General features: G+C 37.5%; 1 protein-coding gene across 5 annotated transcripts in view; it reads left to right on the top strand.

Moving 5' to 3' along the window:
- NBEA (neurobeachin) overlaps positions 1–24,421 on the top strand; it is a 545,308-nt gene that overhangs the window by 163,231 nt on the left and 357,656 nt on the right. For all 5 annotated transcript variants that reach the window (XM_084768707.1, XM_084768708.1, XM_084768709.1 and 2 more), the window contains 6 exons: positions 2,402–3,418; positions 4,976–5,193; positions 7,333–7,486; positions 14,383–14,563; positions 15,902–16,032; positions 20,684–20,791. In XM_084768707.1, coding sequence (XP_084624833.1) covers positions 2,402–3,418; positions 4,976–5,193; positions 7,333–7,486; positions 14,383–14,563; positions 15,902–16,032; positions 20,684–20,791 — 1,809 coding nt within the window. The remainder of the gene's footprint in view (positions 1–2,401; positions 3,419–4,975; positions 5,194–7,332; positions 7,487–14,382; positions 14,564–15,901; positions 16,033–20,683; positions 20,792–24,421) is intronic.

Genomic DNA, 24,421 nt, shown 5'->3' on the forward strand with positions numbered 1-24,421 from the left:
ATTCCTTTACCCAAGTTTTGATATTGTACTTTTTTTGCCCTTTGGTGAGACTGGAGAATCTAAAGGTGGTTTCAGGATCATTTAACTCAAACATGAAGTTTATAAATTAGGAATGATTTTAATAACACTTGAAAGTTAATGTCACAAGAGGGATGTGCATGTACGCTTGCGTCTGTGGTAGTTTTGGAAGTTGGTTCTCTCATTCCACCTCTAGGTTCCAGGGATTGAACTCAGGTCTTCAGGCTTGGTGGCAAACACCTTTCCCTGGTGAGCCATCTCATTGTCCCCTCAGTTGAAAATTTTACTGTATTTGTTTGTATCAAGTATGGGAACAGGTTGTTGTTGTTGTTTTTAACAAAACCATGCTCAATTCTTACAAGTATATTACATGGTAACTGAAATGTACTTTTAAATATACTTTTAAAGTAGTCAGACTTTTTTCATTCTTAAATGAATAATAGATACATTTAAACGGGGCTTGGCTAAACGGATACAGTGCTTTCCATACAAGCTCAAGGAGCTGAATTTGGATCCCCGTCATCTACATAACAGGCTTGGTGTGGCTGCACACACTTCACTTCCTGTGCTGGGGAGCAAGATGGGTAGATTCCAGTGCTCTTGGGCCAGCCAGTCACTCTAGCCAAAACCATAGACCCCAAACCAATAAGAAATGCTTTCTCAGAAAAAGAGGTGCCAAGAGTAACTGAGACAGTGTCAGTGTAGTTCTGTCTGGCATGGAACTTGCTTTGTAGACTCAGATGGTCTTAAACTTACAAAAGGCCTTCTGTTTCTGCCTCCCTAGTGTTGGGATTAAAGGCATGTACCCTTAATAATATTTTTAATTGTAGTGTTATAGTTAGTGTTATATTGCTATGAAGACATACCATGACCAAGACAATGCTTATAAACAAGGTAGTGCTTATAAAAGAAAACATTTAAATTTTGACTTGCTTACAGTTTCAGAGGTGAAACTGTCATGGTGGGGAGCATGGTGACATGAGAGCAGGCATGGTGCTAGAGAGGTAGCCGAGAGCTCCATCCTTAGCCGTAGGGAGTAGGCACTGGGTCTAATGTGTGCTTTTGAAACTTCAAAGCCCACTCCCAGTGACACACTTCCTTCAACAAGGCCACACCTACTCCATGACGGCCACACCTCCTGATCCTTCTAATCCTTCTCAAATAGTGCCACTCCCTGGTGAGTAAGCATTCAAATATATGTGCCTATGGGGACCATTCTTATTCAAACAACTACATAAAGTATCTTTTAATATTTTTTAATTCTAACATTCTGTCACCCCATTTTAAATTTTAAATATCATTTGTCTTTGACAAGGACAGAAGTACATGTATGTGCTCATTATATTCTAGTAATCCAAAGTTGTGATACCTCAACCTGCAGCATCAGAGAAGCAACATGGACATCTGAAATTAGGCTGCTAATCCAGCTATGTTGCAATTAAGTTTTGTAGTGTAGAAAACTCATATAATTATTTTTAATAGAAATTAGAAAATGACTTTAGAGACCTGAGTAGTGTGAAAACAGACAAAAAGTAAAAGTACATCAATTAATAGTTGTATTATAATAAAATTTTACTTATCAAAATAGATGACAAATAGATGTGGTCCGTGGGTAACAGGTTGCAAGCCCCCATGATTGGGGAGGTTTTTTTTCTATAAGAAACAGGTTTTATATCATGATATTCTTTAAAGAAAGGGCATTCAAAAAACCCCATTAGTACTCAGGTTAATGTAAATTAATTTTGTGTGCCATAAGAAAATATTTTTTAATATTAGAAAACTTTAGAAGAAATTGTGTCTGTTGAAGTCCTACATTTTGCAACATGCACACCCTGCATTTGTCATTGCTTTAATAAGTTTAATATAACAAAGAAAAGAATTACAAGTTCTTGTTCAGAACATGTCCTGATATTCCTAATTCAGTCACATATCTGTGTATAAAACTTATGTAGTACCTTCTAAATGTCTTATACTTACAAGCTCATCAGAGGAACTTTCAGTAGTGGTTGTGATGGGTGACAATAACACAGTAGCTATGTGAAAGCTGTCATAGTAGTTAGATGTTGGGTCTTATCATCTGTCAAGTCCTTAAGCCTAAACAGTGTTCACAAGTTCTCAGATGATGTTGTCTAGCATTGGATGCTTAACCTGTACAACAGAACCTTAATATTGTAGTTAGCCACGTGTGTAGAGACATGTCAGGAAATAATGGACTGCTGTATTTCATCATTGTTTCCAATTACATAATAAAACCAATTATTTCATTAATTAAATCTTAAAATTCCTTGTACCATTTTTGCTATTTTATGGAAATTCTGTTGCTCTTATTTCTTTCTCTTGGCATATGCACGATACCTCAGTGTTCTCTTTACTTATCTCCTAGGTTACTTATGAAGCACACAAAGAATACTTGGCGAAAATGTATGAGGAGTATCAGCGACAAGAGGAGGAGAACATTAAGAAGGGAAAGAAAGGAAACGTGAGCACCATCTCTGGTCTTTCCTCACAGACAACAGGAGCAAAAGGAGGAATGGAAATCCGGGAGATCGAAGACCTTTCCCAAAGCCAGAGCCCAGAGAGTGAGACAGACTACCCAGTCAGCACGGACACACGCGACTTGCTCATGTCAACCAAGGTATCAGATGATATTCTTGGAACTTCAGATAGAACTGGCAGTGGAGTGCACGTGGAAGTGCATGATCTTCTAGTGGACATAAAAGCCGAGAAAGTGGAAGCGACAGAAGTAAAGCTTGATGACATGGATTTATCACCGGAGACCTTGGTGGGTGGAGAGAATGGTGCCCTTGTGGAAGTGGAGTCCTTGTTGGATAATGTGTACAGTGCCGCAGTTGAGAAGCTCCAGAACAATGTGCACGGAAGTGTGGGCATCATTAAAAAAAACGAAGACAAGGACAATGGTCCATTGATCACACTGGCAGATGAGAAGGAGGAGCTTCCAAATAGTAGCACGTCTTTCCTCTTTGATAAAATACCGAAACAGGAGGAGAAACTACTTCCAGAACTTTCTAGCAATCACATCATCCCAAATATTCAAGACACACAAGTGCATCTTGGTGTCAGTGATGATCTTGGACTGCTTGCTCACATGACTGCAAGTGTAGACTTAGCTTGCACGTCCAGCATTATGGAAGAGAAAGACTTTAGAGTTCATACAACTTCAGATGGAGTGAGCAGTGTCTCTGAGAGAGAATTAGCATCATCAACTAAGGGTTTAGACTATGCTGAAATGACTGCTACAACCTTGGAAACAGAGTCTTCCAATAGCAAAATTGTACCAAATATTGATGCAGGAAGTATAATTTCAGACACTGAGCGATCTGATGATGGCAAAGAATCAGGAAAGGAAATCCGAAAAATCCAGACCACTGCTACAACACAAGTAAGCCATCTCCCAGGAATTCTAGAAGTAAACAGAAGCATCAGATAGGCACTGAGTTGTTACCTGCAAAGTGGTTTCTTAGACTAATACTACACTTAAATCCATGTAAAGTAGAGCTGTCAGAATGGAGTGGTGTGCATATGGATATGATATCCAAGCAATCTGAATTGAATTCCCAGTGTTGTCACGTTGCTCTAATTCTGCTCAACCTCTGGCCTAAGATCCTCTGTCGTACAGTAAATTAAACTGTGACAGTTAAGGTCTTCGGCCGTGCTTATCATTTATGACTGACTACATTGACCCCTTTGTACCTGGGATTTTCATTCTAACGAGGTGATGCAGGCCAGCCCTGTCAAGAGAGGACTGGGAGCCAGCCTGCAGAAGCATGAGCGATAGGGAACGGTTAGGATTGTCACCTCTCAGATGCCCGCTGTGCTCCAGCCACTGCAGTGGATTTCTCAGATTCAATCCCCACATCACCCTTGTGAGACAGGTTACATAGCTGAGAAAATTTGGAATTATTACCAATGAGAGTTTTCTTCACAAACACAGTGATAGAATTTGTTATCTTTTAAAAAGGAAGCTGCTTAGGCTTGACAGTTAGCAAATGTTAGTGGTGTGGTTTGGGCCAGTCTGCAGTTAAGCCAAAAACACTATGTCTTCTGAGACATTTGAGTTGTGACTACTTAATTTTTGGACTAAACTGATACTTTATGGTTAAGACTTAATGATATTATGACAATTAAGTTTTAGTTCTGTTAACCCTGTGGACTTTCTCCTTGCCTTTTCATCTCATTGAAGGTAAGTTTATGTTTCCATTTCAGTTCCAGTACTGAAAAGAGTAAGCCACGCCTCACTATTTTGTCTGGATTATATATTCTGTATGTGGGAAAGGTTTGTTTATTTATTTTGTTTGTTTGTTAACTACCAGTTTCCATTTTGGTGGCAGTTATACTTCAGTGATAGTTGGCAGGGAAAGGGAATATTGAAAAAGGTACAGATTTCAAACGCAGGAGAACGTCATTACTCACTGGGCCCAATAATCAATCACTAGGCTTGCCCATTTTTATTGAGAGTACACAGACATTTTCTGTCCTTTTTTAAGCATCATGTATGCTTATTTTTTTACTGAAGTATTGTGAATGAAATGTGCTTTGAAGTTAATTTGAATCCCCAACAGTAATATTTCTTCTCACCATGTGTTTTTAGTTATAATTAAATGATGACATGCATCCATTGGCTTCATTGCATGCATACTTTCTTTCACAAAGGCCATTTTTTACTAGCACGAAGATCCTGGGAGTAGGAAAAAAGGATCTGGATTTTAGTATGAGCTTTAGTGTTGTCTTTTGATGGCCTTGCCTAGATTCTACAGTGTCAAAACAGAAGTCCCACCAGCAGACTTTAGGTGGGAAGAATTTCTGTTAAGGAGTTTGAAAGACTCTCTCCTACTAAAAGTTGGATCTAAACCTCCTATTCGCTCCAGTATTCACACTGTATTTTTTTACTCTCACATTTCTTTTGTGCTCCACCAAAGTTTACCTTCTCTTCGTTTAGGCTGTTCAGGGCCGATCTATCACCCAACAAGACCGAGATCTCCGAGTTGATTTAGGATTTCGAGGAATGCCAATGACTGAGGAACAGCGGCGCCAGTTCAGCCCTGGCCCCCGGACTACCATGTTCCGGATCCCTGAGTTTAAGTGGTCTCCAATGCACCAGCGGCTTCTCACTGACCTGCTGTTTGCCTTAGAGACAGATGTGCACGTGTGGAGAAGGTACAGTGGTTTCTTCCCTACATATGATGACCTTCAGTTAAGAAAATGAATATATTTTTAAAAATTTGTTGTACGTGTATGTGCGTTTTATTTTGTATGTATGTCTATATACCATGTCCATGGCCTGGGGCCTGCTGAAGTCAGAGGAGGGCGCTTGGTTTCCTGAAATCGGAGTTACAGATGGTTATGAACCACCATGTGGATGTTGGGAATTGAACCCAGGTCCTTGGAAAGAACAAAAAGTGTTCTTTACCACTGAGCCAACTCTGTAGGTTGAGAAAAATGAATATTTTTATTTACTATGTCAACTAGCTAAATGATTTATTTTATCAAATAAATATACAAACTAAGTTTGCTTTTAAAATTAAATATTTAAGGTTTGATAGACAAATATTTGTATCAAGTATACTTTTTATGACATCTGGTGTACAAATCTCTAGCTGTGTAAACAATTTAGCTTAAGAGTTAAAGCAGAAATTTAAAATTTGGGATTGCTTGCTCTACATAACAAGTTTTGGTTTATACTTCTGTAATTTCATCTTCTCTTGTTAAAATGAGTACTATGCACTATATTATTGTTTAGTAAAAAATATAACATTTATTACCCATATGAAATGTTAAAGTAGCCTATAACATGTTGTCACTAGAACCTGTAAGTATCAGCAGTTAGTGGATGTTGGTTTACATCTATCTGAATTAAATGGTTGCTTAAAAAAATTAATACAGTTTTCTAAGAGCAGATTCACAATACATTTCTCAGTCAGGAGATGTGTCATTCACATGTACAGGTGTGTAAACTTTGGAACGTGATGACTGCAAGCAACAAAGTACTGTATTTTCAGAGATCTAATCCATTGTGTCTCAGCCTCAGACTGAGGCTGTCTTCCACACTTCTCCTTGCTCTCCGTTAGGATTAAAGGTGCCACTTGAGGTTGTTAAAAGGCACAATCTTCTTCCTTTCTACCTCCACCCCTCACTCTTTTTCTTCTCCCTGCTCTATTTTTTTCTTCTTTCCTTCCATCTATTTTTTTCCTTGAAACCCCTCAAGAAATTTCTCCTATATGGTCTATTAGGTTGTACATTCAATTATAACCCTGCAAAAGAAATGTGTTTCTAACGACTAGGCTGTGTGGCCCAGGACTGATTAATAACCCAGTAACTAGTAAGGCCAACCAGTGCATGGACCAAAACCTGGACTGCTCTGTGAGGAAGATGACATGGCCACTGTGGAAGTTGCCAGTATGTCTGGCAAGAGGGTTTTTGTGTTTGATTTGATCGCTGTGTTTGTAAGCTAGGCGTAGACGCATTGCAATGTTGCATGCTGTGTACCTTGAGATGACTTTGGAAAATAGATAGCATGAAACGCATGACTGCTGGTGTGAACGTCACTCTGTGGGATGAAAAGGTGATTTGCCCAATTCTCCTCCCAACAACAAACTGTGTATCATTGCTTTCTTTTATTGATGCTCATGAGGATTTCTAAACATAAGTGTATACAATTTTTTTAAAGATAATTTTTAGGACAGAGGAAAGCATCTAACCACAGTAAGGCAGTTACATTTTTTTTGGCACTTTCATTGCATATTTTATATGGAAAATTCTGCTGCTGACCGACCCTGTGGTCTTCCTTTTCATTTGCAATAATTCTTGGACATCTGCCAGTTCCCTTCTGTGATGTTTCACATCACACGTTTCCTCCTGGTGGCGGAAGGTGTGCTCAGAACCACAATTGGAACTTCCTCTCCACAGGATGCAACCAAACTAGTTTTAGTTAAATTCAGAGCTACTCAGATGTCTTAGAAACTAGCTAATAATCAGAGATGTGAAATGGAGGTGAGTTCTAGACCAGCTTTGGAGTAGTGATGTCCATTCTATAAAACCCAAGAAACAACAAGAATATTGTATTTGTTTAATACACATGGGGACACACACACACACACACACACACACACACACACACACACACACACACGCCTTGCAGAAATAATATGTTTGAATTTTGAGTTGTTTTTGTTCTGATAATCCAATTAAAAAATTTTAGTACTTTTATATTTTGTGGTTGTTTTGTTTTTATTTTGAATAAAGTATCTAAACTTTTTGCAGTTACACAAAGGAAGTAATCATGTTTTTCTGTTTCAGCCATTCTACAAAGTCTGTAATGGATTTTGTCAACAGCAATGAAAACATTATTTTTGTACATAACACAATACACCTCATTTCCCAAATGGTAGACAACATCATCATTGCCTGTGGAGGAATTTTACCTTTGCTCTCAGCAGCAACATCACCAACTGTAAGTTCTTTATCCCCACCTAGTGGTTATATTTTGTAATGACATGAGTTCTGCCTTTTAATTCTTTCAGATATAGTAAACAGGCAGATTTTAACAGTTTCTCCTGCAGGTAGTTTGAAGCCATATATTAGATTTATATTCTAGTCTATTTTACTTACCAGCTTTTGGATCTTCCTGTGTATATTGATTACAGTATTTCTCAAGTATTTTTGGTGAAATCTGGACGAACATAACTATAATATTTGTTGTTGTTTTTTTTTTTTTTAGTTTTGATGTTGCATACATCTTTAAATCTTACATAGTAGTAAGCTGTTAAAATCCATTTGTAACATAGTCTGTCTTTATCTACCAATTTGCCCTTAAAAATCTATTTCTCATTCTCTAGAAAACATTGAAAAATACTAATACTATCAATTTGGAAAGCATTTAGTATTGATCTTGGATGTCCTTTAAAAATGAAACAGATGAATGTTAAGTTTTATGTACATTTTATCTTATATTTAGTTCAGGAATGGGGTGTCTGTAGTTGAGTAGCAGTACTCCTGTCTAACATTTGTAGGTCTTGAGTTTGATTCTCCAGAGTCACAGAGTTTTACAAAATATTTTTTACTTATGTAAAAATGACTCCATTTAGGTATAACCTGATTATATGGGGAAGAATACAACTTCCACTTGCTATTGAGCCTATTTTCTTCTTATAAGAACCTTGTTTGTAAGGCCCAGAACACACCTTTGCCACCCTCTTGTGTTTTAGTGACACATCTATTAGTGAAGCAGTGCTCCTGCATTGGTCCCAGGCTTTATTGCATCAGTAACATGAGTTTCTTTCATGGTTCTTCTTCTCATTCCATTCATTGGAACAGCATTGAGATTTAAAATATTAGCTGCAACAGACTGTCACTCATGCACTTTCCCCAGGCCTTTTCCCTGTGTTCCTGATGAATTCATCCAGTGAGTTACAGGCAAGCGGGCTCGTTTGGTAACTTCAAAAGGACAAATCAACACTGGCATCTTGTGGAACTACTTAGAAACCAAACTAAGGCATTAGCCTGGCAATAACATCAACAAGGAGTTGATGATACTTGAAGAGGGCTGGTACCCCTACTTTCTGGTCTCAACTTTCTTTTAGTGATGTATACTAAATTCTGATAAACTGTGTTCTATATTCAGGCAGGGAGAGTGCTTCTTTTTTGATATATCAAAACTTTTGTGTAATATCATATAAGTTGTCATTTGTTTTCAGGAATTTCAAGAGATTATATTTACTTTAATATAAATATTGACTTTTTACACTTTTATCCAGAATAAAAATGATCACCCTGTAAAGTAGCTTAGTAAAAAGTTGTTAAAATTTGGAGATGTTTGAAATATCCACATTACTAAATATCTTCCAAATTTTAGTGTCAGATATTTCTATTAATAAAGTACTAAATAAGTGTAATGATCTATAGACCTATTATATATACTACTTTAACACTCAATTAATCAGTGCATAGTGAGAATACTGGCATTTTAAAGTTTGACTCCCAAGGATATTTACATATAGAGTTTTGACCACTATAGCTGGGGATTTTAAATTGCCTATTATTTAGATCTTTCTTAACAGAGTTAGAAGTTAATTTTATTGCAGGTTTTTTGTTGTTTTTGTTTTTGTATTTCTGTTAATTGGTCCATTAACTGATTTTACCTATACTTGATCACACAGCACACTTAATCTTATTTATTGTTGCTACAATTTCTTTCAAAAGAAACATGTAGCTTTGTTTTCATGCCTCATGTATAAAGGGGAAATGTGAAGGTTATTAAGTATTGCTTAATGTTACTGGGTTATTTCAGTGTTCTTGCCAATGTTTTAGAGTAGTGAAAAAAATGAGGGAGGAGTCTGAATAAAGACTAAAACTCGCACTGAAAATATGAGCTTTTCAGCTGGAAGCTTCCAAGTATAAAACTTCAAAATTGTGGAGCAGAGCCGGCCATGGTGGCACTTGCCTTTAATCCCAACACTCGGGAGGCAGAGGCAGGCAGATCACTGTGAATTTGAGGCCAGCCTGGTCTACAAAGTGAGTCTAAGACAGCCAAGGCTACACAGAGAAACCTTATCTCAAAAAACAAAGCAAACAAACAAACAGAAATTGTGGAGCAGGTGAGAGGGAGGAGACCCTAGAGAGGCTCTGAGTTACCAAAAGGGTGTGCTGTCAACTCAGGTGAATGGAGCAGATACCCTTGGCACTGCTAGGACACTTGAGTATTTTAGCGTTTTAATGATGCATATTTTTTTCAGATTTTCATATCTTTGAAGACTTCCATTTATTTATTTATTTATTTATTTATTTATTTATTTATTTTTAGTATCTGGGAGTAGTGTTGGCTTTGACAAACAGTAGCTGGCAATCTCTGTGAGGAGCTATGTAGTAAATACTTTAGGTCTCATAGTTATCTGCTGATTGTCTCAGCCGCTCAGCTGCGCTGTTGGGAGAATGGCAGTGGGCTGGGCTCATCACACTGCATTATATATGTTGTACATAAAATAAGAGTGGCACAAGGATGTGCCTAAAAACCTTATTACTCGAGAACAGTCAAACGTTAGGTAAATCCATTCTTTTTATGAAATGAGAACTTGCAGTTGATTCCTTGACTATTAAATACAACAATTTTAGCAAACATAGTTCTCTCTTAGAGGATACATACCTTTTTTATACCATTTTCGTCATTAGACATTTTAAATGTACTATATTAAGAAGAGAAATAGGATGTGAAGTATTTTTTGTAGTGCCTAATGTAAAAATAACAAGCTAAAGCTAATCCAGAAGTAAGCCTTTGTTGTTTCTCAAGGTAAGGTCTGCACTCTGCTGATTGGTGGCTGTTCAAACACACACTTGTTTTGCTGAGGTGCAGATGTGACTTACTATGGAGGCTGGATTATGTGGAAATGGAGTGAACCTCGGTTTGAGATAGACCTGTGTTTGTTTCAGTCTGGGCTGTTCTGTTTGCTGAGAGTGGTCTCAACCTTGGTTCTTTGGTTAAAGGAAAATACCCCACAGGAAGTGTGCGAAAAAATCGAGTTTGGTAATGAGGTGATGTGTACCAGGTAGGAAGGTTCTCAGAGCTTTCTTTCTGGGTTCTTTTGCTAGCTCCCTTCTTTACATATTTGTCTCATATCATCCCAGTTTATTTTAAAAGCCTTTGATTTATAAATCTCAGAAATTTAGGATGTTTGAGATAATTTAGTTATTACAGATAATCCATTTTTATAGCCAGATAATCAAATAACGGAATATTTTTGTTTGCTATTTCTAGAGGGCTGGCCATTTGAGATGGTCTGTTTCCTGTTTTAAACCATAAATGAACACAGAAGTCTGTGCGTAGCAGGAATAATATTTCTGAATTGCTCTTGTACTGTGATTGTTCTGGAAGGAAGTTTTGAGTTACTTAGATTAATCTTCCTGTACGGAAGACTTCAAGAAGACAAAAGATGTACATTGCACATAGTGTAATAAGCAATCTAAAAACCACTTTTGTGTTGTGACTCTGGATACCTGTATTATTTAAAACTGTGTGTTATAGTAAATAAGTCACAAAATTGTTTTAAATAAATATAAGTCAATAGTTTTAAGCAATATATTTCAGATAAAATTTAAACACTTGGCCCGGCATGATGGTACATGCCTTCGAGTCTAGCACTGGGGAAGTGAAAGCAGGTGTCCTTAGAGTTCTTTGTGAGTTTGAGGCCACCCTGATCTAAATAGTGAGTCCCAGACCACCAGGGCTACAGGGCGATAACTCTTATCAATCTGTGAATGAAAAGAAGAAATAAATTTGGATCACTCACTGTCTAGTTTAATCAGAGGTTGCTTTGTGAATGGGATATTATTTTGTTGAGTTTTTTAGTTAAGTTTTCCATGACTAATCAGTTGAATTATTTATTTTTTTCCTACCACACTGTTTCGGGTAGTTATGAATGAAGGCAGAGAATTGGAGGAAAACATTGAAAAGAAGCAAAGAACAAAGAACACTGGGAGCCACACATTTCTTCATGTTTTGTTGTGCTCACTCAAGATCTTAACGTACCATTTTGGTCACCCATCCAGAACCCAGTGTCAAATGTTTCATTTTTTTTTCTCTGTCCCAGGAAAATAATAGAAACTGAAATTTCTGGCATCATCATAAAGAAGGAAAGCAATTTTTCCTTTGTGCTAAGCACGATGAGGATCTTATTTGTACTTATTTATTGACAGGGTGTAGGGTTGGAAAATATGAGACTTTTGATTTTGATGTTTATCTCATAACAATGATCTTATTGATAGCCTCAGGACTCTTTTTATATATCTTCCCAGTGAATATACCATGAAAATAGCTATTTTCAAATTTACATTCAGTTTCATTTGTTGTAAAACCTCAAGGAATTGGAATTTTGTAATTAGTGTGAAAAATATCTATGTTTTTATTATATGGACAAGATCCTTAACAAACTCTTAGCTAGTATGCAGTTGTCTAAACCCATATTTTAGGTCTTATATAGTCCTATCAGCAGGTTATTTTCTGACACAGAAGGTGAGTTTTAAGTTGTGATGACATAAATATTTTACTTTTGTATCGGAAGGGTTCTGAATATTTGAGGAAACAAATTATATTTCTTTCTCATAGAAAAGGACTAGAGAGTTGATATAAGTAAGAATTGATTTTCCTGAGTTGTTTCTACTCAAGTCAGTACTGAGTTAGGGTTTAAACAGGGCCATTCTATGTTCACTCTTTAAAATGTCTCATTAGTCATCCACTAGGGGAAGATACTGTTTTATAACGTAGACTTGGTGTTCTTTCTCCTGTATTTGCTATACTTACATGTGTATATTTGCAGGCAGTTATTTAAACAGAAATAAATTTAAATGTATTTCATATTTAATCTTAATCATAATCATGTACTTTATGAAATGAATATATATTCTAACAATTTTGTTTTAATAAAATAATCAAATATAATTTTTAAAATATTATTTTGTGTTTCAATTTTACATGTATTTTCATTTAATTTTAATAATTTCCTTTTTCTTGTACTTTTTTTGGTCTGTTGTCTGTTTTGTCTAATGCATGTCCAGGGTTCTAAGGTTAGTATTACTTTTGCAGTAATTTTTAGGTTTTTATTTTTAAATTTTATTTTTATGTAGACAATTTTTCACTTGGTTGTATTTTGAGTTTTCATACCATCTTTTAATCAGGCATATCTTTATATATTTTAAAAATTCATTAAGAGGATTATTTTCCCAATATATTGATGAATTAGTTGAATTATTCACAGCAATAAATGTCATAACACAATGAAAAATGTTAATAAGAGTCCAAGTGCAATCAGATTTGAATTCTAATTACAGGAATTGGATGAGATAGATATTAAGATAGTGTGAATTCTATGATGTAAGCTTTATCATAGGATGCTTATATAACATCAGGCTTGTAAATTAATGGGATGGAATAAGCATTATTTTGTAGGTTATTTTTAATGTTAAGAATACCTTTTACTTTTGATATTTTTTTAGAACAGGTTTGCCAAATTATATGGGCAATGTAATAATTCTGTACTTAATATTTGTTTCTAATGCACTACTTTAAAATTAGAGCATATTTCACTGGTTGGATTTGTAGATTCCAACTGCAAAAGAAAGCAATAACTAATATAGTAAGCTACCACTCTCATTATTGCAACAATTTGAAATGAGGAAGAATTTAAGACCATGTCTACAGATACAGTAAATTCTAATTTATTGAAAAGTTAAGAATGTTTGACTGTTCTAAGCGATGGCTAGTGTTTTATCCTTAACAATTGAAAATAGATTAACAATGACTATTTTTTCTTATAACTTTTAAGCTGTGGTGACAGCTGTTTAAATTTAATGCTGTGTCAGGAACAGAGCACAGATACGTAAGCAGCCTGTATGTCCAAGGACAGCATGAAAGTCAATGAGAACAGGAGTCGATTCCACGTGCTTGACTTTGCCATTTGGTTAAAGATAAGATCAATCAGTGTTCATAGTGTGCCCATTTTTGGAAACACTGAACAACATTTTTATTTTCACAGCATCTCTTTTCTTTATTCTTTCTGGCGTTAGGAAAATTAATTCTAGTTATAAAATAAGCAAAATCATTATAGTGTTAGTACAGGATGTAAATGAATAAATGTTGCCATTGCTTGTAACTTATGGAGTCACACATTATAAGAAACAATGCATTGTAATGTTCCCTCTGGAAGCAGGAAATGGCATTTTATCACAGGAAATATCTTAGCGAAAGTCTAACTTTCTTTAACTATGCTGCTTCCTGCTTCCTCATCCTCCAGCTAGGGATTCAGAGATTATCAGTTAGGTAGCTGAGGGAGTAATCTTTCTGACCATTTAGACTTTAGGTTTTTATGAAACCTTTAGTGCTTCAGTTTATTATTTTAAGCCAGACAATTCATTACTATGCATTCTAGTTTTGACTGTTGTCTCATTTGTTAATAAAGAAAATTGCTGTGTATCAGTCCCAGAATTTATTAGATTTGTAGAAAAGAGATACACATTATTTGTAAATACGAATGAAAATTTTAGGAGAGAAAACCAATTTTTTGCCTCTTTTATACTGAAACTAGAATAAGAAGTTATGTGTGGTTGTCTCTAAGTATCTTTGTGAAATTATGTGAACTCTTTTAACTGATACTGTATTCTAAACTAATACTAATTTTAAAGTCAGCATTTTAGTTAAGAATAGTGGGTAGGGATATGAAATTTGGCAAGGTCTTGTGATAGGTAGAATCAGTTTATTTTTTTATATTCTTACATACATTTTCTAAATGTCTGTTCTCCTGTAGTGTATGTTATATGCCTTATTTCCCAATTTTAAACAAGATTAACTCTCCTTTTTTAAAGACTGAACTGGAAAACATTGAAGTGACACAAGGCATGTCAGCAGAGACAGCGGTGACGTTTCTCAGCCGACTCATGGCGATGGTTGATGTCCTTGTGTTTGCCAGCTCTCTAAACTTTAGTGAGATCGAAGCTGAAAAAAATATGTCTTCTGGAGGGCTAATGAGGCAGTGCCTAAGGCTAGGTAAGTACACTAAGGCAGCGCGCACACTGTGTCATTAAGATGGCTTGTGCAGCTCGGAGGTACAGAAAGCATTGACTCAGGTTAGTGATTCTATAGCTTAAACTGTCTTGTGATCCCCAGGATTACTCAGTTTTAAAAACTGCATCTTGACATTGGAGATTGCCCAGGATTATTATTTATTCCTGCAAATACAGTCCAACATGTTTAGAACTATTTAAAAATCAGTAAGGCTGGTACTTACCATTGAGATGATTTTAATGCAGATCCCTTTGTTAACCTTGTTTGTGTCCTTGGCAGGCAACAATAAAGATACAGTGCACAGCTGAGCCCTTACCTAGAACAGAAGCAGCCTGAGTCTAATGGCTCAGTGTTACCACAGTGGGGCAAGGAGGAAGGGAGAGAAATGGTGGCCCAAAGTCTGTGGTTTAATTCTAGTGACAGGAGTGTAGAGTCCCCTGCTGTGAAGATGACTATTACAAGCCTTAGAGTGCATGATGCCTGAGTGGGAAGGAGTGCTCTGGAGAGTCACCAAAATAGGTGAAGCAAGAGCAGAGCCTTATTATTAAGCATTTTAAAGACTGATATGATTTGTGTGTGTGTGTGTATGAGTGTGTATCTGAATGGCTTATGTGTATATATGTGTGTTTGTATATATGTGTGGGTATGCCTGCCAGTGCATGCATGTATGTGTGTTTGTATATATGTGTGGGTATGCCTGCCAGTGCATGCATGTATGTGTGTTTGTATATATGTGTGGGTATGCCTGCCAGTGCATGCATGTATGGACGTCAGAAGATGATTTTCAGTATCCTCCTCTATCATTCTCCACTTTATTCCTTTGAGAAAGAGTCTCTCACTGGAGAGCTAGGGTGTCCTCTCATATTACAATTATGAGTGACCATACCTAGCTTTTTATATGGTGAAAGGGATTTGACCCTAGGTCCCCATGCCTGTACAGCAAATGCTCTTACCCAATGAACCATCTTCCTCTCCCATAGGCATTTTAAGTTGCTAAATTTTTCATTGATGCACAACATTTGTAATAGTGATTCATGGATGGTTATAGAATTATGAAAACTTACTTTGGGAGTCTGAAAGGCCCTGGTAATCTGTTTCTTCTGACTGGGAGTGCATCAGTATTTTATTTAATATATATTCTATATGTATTGTTCTTTCATTGTTGTATTTCATAATTTGAAATTTATCTAATTAATTTCAAAGGTAATAACGGACGGCAGAAAAAGAAACATACAGAAAAAGAAATACATTTAAAACATTTTTCCTATATATCCATGTCAACAGTGTGTATGTTAATGTCTTTCTGATTTTTTTTTTTAGTTTGTTGTGTAGCTGTGAGAAACTGTTTAGAATGTCGACAGAGGCAGAGAGACAGGGGAAACAAATCTTCCCATGGAAGCAGTAAACCTCAGGAAGCTCCACAAAGTGCGAGCACAACAGCAGCATCCAAGGTAATGAGCCATTTCCTCTGTGACCGTGCAGTCCTTTTTCATTTGTGAGAACAATGCCTCATGGTCATACAATGGCTTAGGTTTGAGGCTCTGGTGCTGGCTTCTCTGTTTCTCGGTTATATCTACAAGGTCAGCAAACCACTTAAGATTTTCACCTGTGTATTAATGAAGATGAAACTAGCAAAATAATAGTGTTTTAAAGAATTACATTTGTACATAGGACTGGTAAACAGTTACATCTATTTTCAGAGGTCAGCCTATGAACAAAGCTTTTTTTTTTTTTTGTAAATGAACAAACTACTCTATTTGTGTGTCTCAACTCTACAACATCCACTTTTTATTTATTCACTTTACATCCTGATCATAGCCACATCTCTCTTTTCCTCCCAGTCCCACCTTCCTCTCCCCCTCCCCTATTTCTCAGATAACTGGAGCCCCCCTCCCCATCTGCCCCAGCCCATCAAATCTCATCAGGACTGAGCTTATACTCTTCCCCTGTGGGCTGGTAAAGCAGTCCGGCCATGGGGAAGTGATCAAAAAGCTGGCAAGAGAGTCCATACCAAAGATAGCTCTGCTCTCCTGACTACAGGACCCACATGAAGCCCTAGCTGCCCATCAGCTACATTGGGAAGGCAGCCTAAGTCCAATCCATGCAGCGTCCTTGGTTGCTGCTTCAGTCTCAGCAGGCCCCTCTGGGCCCTGGCTTGTTGGCTCTGTTGGTCTTGTGGAGCTCCTGTCACCTCCAGGTCCTTGTCCTTTTCTCCTTCCCCCTGCTTTTCCACAAGACTCCTCAGCATCTGTGTCCAGGCACTGCTGGGTCGAGACTAGAGGACAACTCGGCTAGACTCCTGTCTGCAAGCTTAGCAGAGTATCGCTGATAATGTCAGAAGTTGGCTCTCTCCCATGGGGTGGGCCTTGGGTTAGATTAGAGATTGTTTGGACATTTCCTCAGTTCCTGCTCTATCTTTATCCCTGGAATTCTTGTAGGCAGGGTGAACTTTGGGTGGAAGTTTTTGTGGGTGGGTTGGTGTTTCCTTTCCTCTACTAGGAAACTTGTCTAGTTAGCATCCTCTTCAGTCTCCATGGCTCCTGCTCCTAGGAGTCTCTGCTAGAGCCCCCCTCCTATTCTCCCAAGCTCATTTTCAAGTGGGTGAACTTTGGGTGAAAGATTAGTTATTAGCTGCCCATCAAATGAATGAATGATATATAATGGTTTGGAATATGCTGGCAATTTTCATTACATGTCAGCTCTCTTCTTGTGTTTAACCGGCACATGATATTACATGCAGCTTCATGACGTTGAAGATCTGTGTGACTGCTGTAGCTTGTGTATATGTATTTTCTTACTTGTGACCTTTCATGCATATAGCTGACCTCATTTAGCTCATGTAAAGATTTTGACTTCTTAAACTTCTATACAGCTTCCCTGTCTCCAAATATTTTTTCTTATATTTTACTGGTCATCTTAGATGCTGCTTTCCTAGGACAAAGGTTTTTTACATCTTTACTATGCCCTAGTCTAGGGACAGTTCCTCTGATGGTTTCAGTAAAACCAGCCTGCCTCTTTATCACTCACTGCCATTGTAATTAAATATTCAGCATTGACATATTCATTTTTTTACTCAACAGTGAAGAGATAACATAGAAAATTAATTGATTTTTCTAAGTTCCATGTCTCTATATTGTTACAGTTTCTGCTAAGCCAACTGCACATGCATAAAGTAAGTCTGTTGGTTATTTAAACTGTTGCAGCCTGTGTTCACTGATGTCAGGGAAACATTCTTGAGATAGTATGACCAGCATATTTTCTTACTGCTGACAAGACTCCACAGTGATGTGCATTGCTGGGGAGGTTAAGTATTGGTGTATCAGCAGCCTGGCTCCTAGTCACTGCATAGGCATATTGAAGGCCTAGTTACTACAGGGTAGCGAGCACACACCGTGCATCTCTGTGCCTCCAGAGCGCTGGGAGGACAGAAAGCTTTGAAGAAATGTTTCTGAGGCACATTCTGGATTCTGCCACTTAGTGCAGAGCATCCTAAAACAAGTTTCTTTGTCTTTCATGTCTCATATATCCAGCATTTTAAAGTGAATGGGAATCTTAACTCATATGCTGTTTGCTTGATAAAAATGCAAAAATAATATAGGAAGCACATAGTGGTTCCTGGCATGAAGTGAACACTTAGGAGCTACTTACGCTTTCCACTTATCTTACTACTTAAGAGTTGTGTGATGAAGCCACTGCTTGAGAGAGGCTTAGGTCTTGACTATGCCTGCACTTTTCTTACTAAATAAACATCAGTGGGTAACAAGAAATCTTTCAGAATCCTCAAATCAAATGTAGTTCTTCCTGCAGTATATAAACAGCATACCCAATGATACAGAAACTGGTGTCATTTAGTTTAGTTAGTGTTTCTGTAGCAAGAGGTTTGGCAGTGAAAAGTGGGTAAGTGTGATATTGGAATATTAGGAAAACTTTTGACTTGTTAACAAAGCACACTCAGTATGGAGAATAAGAATGAGCAATGGATATTTTGTTGATGCCTTTCAAAAGTGACACTTTAGGCAATAAGCCACAATTGATTTTTAATCCAGCAGAAGGGCTTTCTGGTAAGAATTTGGACATACTTATATGAGTGGTGGGCCTTCTGGAGCCCCGTTTTCATACTGTGTAAACACAGGAGCATTAACTAATGAATTAATTAATTTTCAAAATGTTTATGATTTATTGTACATTTCACACTGAAAGCACAGATTTATTTGTCTTTTTACCCCCCTTTGTTCTCACCATTGACACTGAGTGTGGCTGATTAGACATTCACTGAATACTTAATGGATACAATTTTCATACTACTTAAAAAAATTTTTACTTCTATTGAATGTCTATGATTTACATGTCATGCACCAAAATCCCTTTCCTCCCCCCAATAAAATGAAACAAACAGACAAACAAAAAACCTTGGTACAGACTGTAATATATGATGCAGTATAGCCTTTTGTCCAGCTTTGTTTACTTTCAGATGTTCATTGCTATGAGTCATGGGTCTGGTTTGAGGCCTACACTGTCATTACCGGATCCTCACTGAGACTGCTGTCAGATACCCTGTTGTTGCCATGTGTCAAGGAGATTATTAATCTTTGAATCTCCATGTCAGATCCCTTCATGTGTTCCAGCAGGTCCATAATGGAGTAGATGTTGGGGTGAGGTCCACTCAGAGCCCTGGATCAGTGCCTGCTCTCTTGTCCTCAGGCCAGGGCCTGCTCTCTCGCTCCCATGTCATCGTGGCAGGGCCAGCTCTCCTGCTCCCGTGTTCTCAGGGCAGGACCTGCTCCTCTGCTTCCGTATCATCATGGCAGGGGCTGCTCTCCTGCTCCCATGTCCTCAGGGCAGGGCCAGCTCACCCCTCCCTTGTACTGAGGTCAGGGCCTGCTCTCCCACTCCAGTGTCATCTTGGCAGGACCAGCTCACCCACTCCTGTGTCCTTAGGGCAGGGCCTGCCCTCCTACTCCCAAGGAGCATTAATTTAAACTTGTCCTCACATAGTTAAGTGGGGTTAGGGGAATCTTTGTAAAATGTAGAAATATATATATATTTCTAGTTTTACTATATGTGCTGTAGATTTATCCATTATATAAAGTACATGCAACTTTTCATAATTATCCCATGCTAATAACATAAGGCTATATTTTAGATAATCTAGTTGAACTTTGTTACAGGTTCAATTTCACATAGGGTAGGTAAACTTGATTTTAATGGAAGCCATTTGCAAAAATTATGTATTAAAGTACATATTGGTTCCTGGGGTGAGGTGAACCATGTAACTGTCATCCTTCGGATACTGATCTTTTTACTATAAAATGTCCCACAGGAGCTTCACAGCCTCTTTTAGGAGTGAAACACCACAATGGCACCTATAGAGAAGTAGGAATTGGACAACAAGCATGTGTCTGTTACATTTGCGCTTACGTTTTATGTGCACACATTGTCAGATTTAATCCAAAGCATTCTTAGCACACATCGAGTAACTTAAAAAGCACTGGAGTGAACCAAAGTAACTTGGGTCCCTTGCTAACTTATGTTATGGGTATATTATCTAAAATTCTTAGATTTTTTGTTTCTTCAACTATAGAAAATCATTTCAATGCTTTTTTTTTTAATGTTGCCTAACTATAGTGAGCAATGATTAAGCTAGTTTTGGAGCTTACCTTATAAAATGAATCATAATGTAACTACATGTGCAATTATGTAATGTTAAATAGCAATATTTTAATCTCACATTCATGATGATGAAGAGAATTACATGCATTTATTAACTGGAAATTTTAGTAACAAATGTTAAGGTAGATAACAAGGACTTGTTCTCAGTTCTCCTGAAAGGAAAGGTCATTGTTTTTCTTATATGGCCTTACCTGCTTTAATGAAGCCGTGGAAGCACCTATGTTGATAGCACATATGATCATCGAAAGAGAAAGCACGGCAAGCAGAGGAGAGCAGAGAATAGGCCCTGTCAGGAGTTTTGTTGTCAATGATTTCTAGTTCAGCGAGGAGGCAGGAAATAGCGTAGCAAGCTCAGCCTATGGCAATAAGTGATACTTATAAAGAATTTTATAGAATATGATATTTCTTAATAATTCTCTTTTATTTTTCAAGACTCCCTTAGAAAATGTTCCAGGTAACCTTTCTCCTATCAAGGATCCCGATAGACTTCTTCAGGACGTTGATATCAATCGCCTTCGTGCTGTTGTCTTTCGAGATGTGGTAAGTTATAGATCTGCTTGGCTTCCTTGAAAAGAAAAACAAACCAAAAAAATCACACAGCAAGCAGCAACAACAAAAGCAAACCAGCTTACAACAGTGTAAAATTTGTAAAGAATTTCTGTCATTACCAAATGCCCTGGTATTGGATATGTTGCATACCTGATGGTGAAATGGTTGAGCCTTAGTTTTCCCCCAAAGTGTTATTGATAGCTTACTTTTGGAAAATGATATTTACGTATACCGGGCAGAGGAAAGGGCTCGCCGGGTGAAGGGCCTGCTGCAGAAGCATGAGAAGCTGCGTTCAGATCCCCAGCATCTACCTAGAAGCCAGGCATGGTATGGCATGTCTGTAATTCCAAAGCTGGTGGTGTAGACGAAGTTCCTCAGTCTCAGTGAGAAGCTCTGTCTTAATATGTGGAGTACAGGCTGTCTCTAACGTGGACTCTGGCGCCCAGTTGTTGATCACTTCCCCCTGGTGGGGCAGCCTTGCCAGGCCACAGAAGCAGAAGATGCAGGCAGTCCAGATGAAACTTGATAGGCTGGGGTCAGATGGTAGGTGAAGAGGGCTCCTCTTTTCTGAGGACCAGAGGAGGGGAGCAGGAGGTAAGAGGGAGGGAGATGATGAGGGAGGGCTACAGTTGGGATGTAGAATGAATAAATTTAAATTTTGTTTAAATAAGTAGAGAGTGATAGAAACTCTCAGTGTCAACCTCTGGCCTCCACATGCACTCTTGCAGGTAAGTAGACACACACATTTCATGCACTGGTGCTCAAAATTTAAAACTTATTTTGCATTCCAGGATTAGAGATAGTCCTGAAGCACTAATTAGACTTTATCTTCAGTTACCTGGTCCTGCCTTTTATATTCTTTACTCCATTTCCACATAATGAATATTTTGTTTCCTTTATTAGGCATATGAAGTTACTTCATAAGATATAATGGAAGTTACCTTTGGGTATAAGAAAGCATTTTTATTTCATTTAAAAAAAATACTAGTTATTATTGTGTAGATACGTGCTCATGGTGCACGTGAGGGGACTTGTTCATGCCACAGAGCACATGTGGAGGTCAGAGGTCAACTTCATGGAGCCCTTTCTCACCTCCCACCTCTATGATGGTTCCAGAGATTGAACTCAGTGAAAGGCTTGAGCAGTAAAAGCCATTACCCATTAAACCATCACACTGGTCCCTACGTTCACTAAATATGGTACCTACAGGAATCTGAATTAGAATAGTAGTTTAATAACATTCAAAGAAAAAGCTAGTTTAAGGAGGGAACTCTTTAGTCCCTACCTGCTTACTCAAAGCAGTTAGAACTAAGATTGACTATTTTATAAGTTATGTAGAGTTACAGTGTTTCACAGCAGATTAAGCGATAATAGTAGTTGTTAGTATAGGCATCAACAACCAGCCGGATGAGATCCTATTGTCTTAATTACAGCTAATGATTTAAGGAATATTTGAAGAAGTGTGTGTTTGAAATGCACATATAACAGTCAGTTAAGTGGAGTGCTTTGTTGTTTGCAGTGTGGTCGTATCAAGTGTAAACCAAATGTATGATGTCTCATGTAGAAATGTGATAGAAAATTTATTAAATGTTACAGGACACTTGGAATTGGGATTTTTTTTATGTAGTCATTGTTATTTAAGGATAAATTCGACAAGCCTTTGTATAGTTCTTCACTATCATGTTAGGGGGGAAACCCTTTCAAATACCAAGGTATCAAGAAACACGTGTGCCTGGTGCTCACCACTCAAGTTGAGTGTTACCTTTCTGTCACTGTGCTTGTAGATTCCAAATGCATCTCTCACATAGAATAATCTGGAGCTTTAAAGTGTTGTACAATTTTTAGTACATTAGTTGGGTATATTTATTAATTCTAAGAATTCTACTTTTTAATTTTTGTTTTTTATAAAACAACAGTCACATTTCATTTATTTAATTTCTGAAGTATACTTCAGATTAGATTTTAGGAAATGTACATATGCACATTGCTTCCCGCCCCGTGTGTGTGTGTGTGTGTGTGTGTGTGTGTGTGTGTGTGTGTGTGTATGTATGTGTTGTGGGGGCTTCAGTGGACAAATAAATGAATATTTGACAGCAATTTTAGGGAGTGAGCTTGTGTGCTTCCTCCCTGACATTTTTTCAGTTGTTTTGCTTCTCCAGCCACAACATTTTTAGTATTATAGACTATATGTGTGCATACACACTTTAAATTTAGAGATTGGGATTATTGTGATTTTTAAGGACTTCTGAAGCTAATGTGGAAGTAAAAGAAAATGTATATTACCTGTGTAGTGGGAGAGAAATGCTGTATGGTAAGAAGAAAACATTTCTTAAAAACATTCTGATCAGCTGGATGACTCAGCAATGGGTAGAGGTGCTTGCTCGCAGGCCTGTCCCCACAGGCATGTCCTCTGACACCTACATGCACACTCACAGTCACACACTAAGTATTTTCTTTTAGAACGCCAAAAATGTTTATAGAAGAAAATCTTTGTTTACAAGATTCTCCAGCAGATTGAAATCATTTTGAAATAAAATTCATTTTGTTTTTCTGTCGCCACCAGAGACTGCATTTTATTATGTGACCTGTATCTGAAATGACATATAACTTAGTGAATTTTAATCCTTCTAAGATCAAATCAGAGTACTTACACTGAATTGCATTATTATCACAGTATGTGCATTAAAATCTTAAGGAGTTTCAGCATTAACCAGTTAACTTACTTATTCAAATTGGAATAGAAGAGAGTCCTATATTCACACAGACAGGAAAAACAGAGTTCATGTCTTTATAATAATGAAATGAGTTTGTGTAAAATTTAGTGACTATTCAGGTATATATGGCACTTTATTTCCAAAGACAGAACTGAAAAGAAACAGTGCAGTTGGCTCGAAATCCTGCCTTTAAATTCAGAGGGCAACTCTTCTTGTGCTAGTTAGCAAACATCTTAACTTGGCTTCCACTATAGTTCATAGCAGCAACTTATACCATAGCTTGTATTCATCTCTTCTGCATGGTGTTCTATTGAGTGCTCTCTAATAGCCTAGAGCCTAGTTTTCTGTGGTATAAGCAGAAGGGTTATAGGAAACAGGCCCTATTACGGCTTGGGCCATGGGTGAATTCATTCCTGGATGGAATCTTTTGTTAGTCTGATTGTACATTATTTCCTTTGTAGTAACTGTTTAAGTGTTTTTTTCCCTTCCGTCTGTATTACACATTCTCACTTGCCACAATGCATGGGTAAAGGTCAGATGGCAATGTTATGGAGCCTTCCTCTACCATGTGGGTCCCTAGGATCAAATGTAGGTGGCTTTATCCCCTTAACCATCCGAGATTGCTCCAAAGGTTTATTTTGTTTTTATTTATTGTGTTAATGTGTATATTTGGTGCACAAAGAGGCCTGAAGAGAATGTCAGTTCATCTAGAGTTAAGAGTTTCAGATTGTTGTGAACCACCTAAATTTGGTGCTCGGACCTAACTTCAGTCCTCTGTAAGAGCAGCAAGTGTTTTTAGCTACTAGGCTATCTCCTAGCTCTTGTCTCTGCAACCTTTAAATCAAAGTTTAATGTCTAATAAACCAAATTACTTTCTTATACTTTTGTGAATTTATATCTTAAAAAT

This window comes from Acomys minous (genome assembly GCF_964271855.1).
Source record: "Acomys minous genome assembly, chromosome: 19".
NCBI classification, from domain to species: Eukaryota; Metazoa; Chordata; class Mammalia; order Rodentia; family Muridae; genus Acomys; species Acomys minous.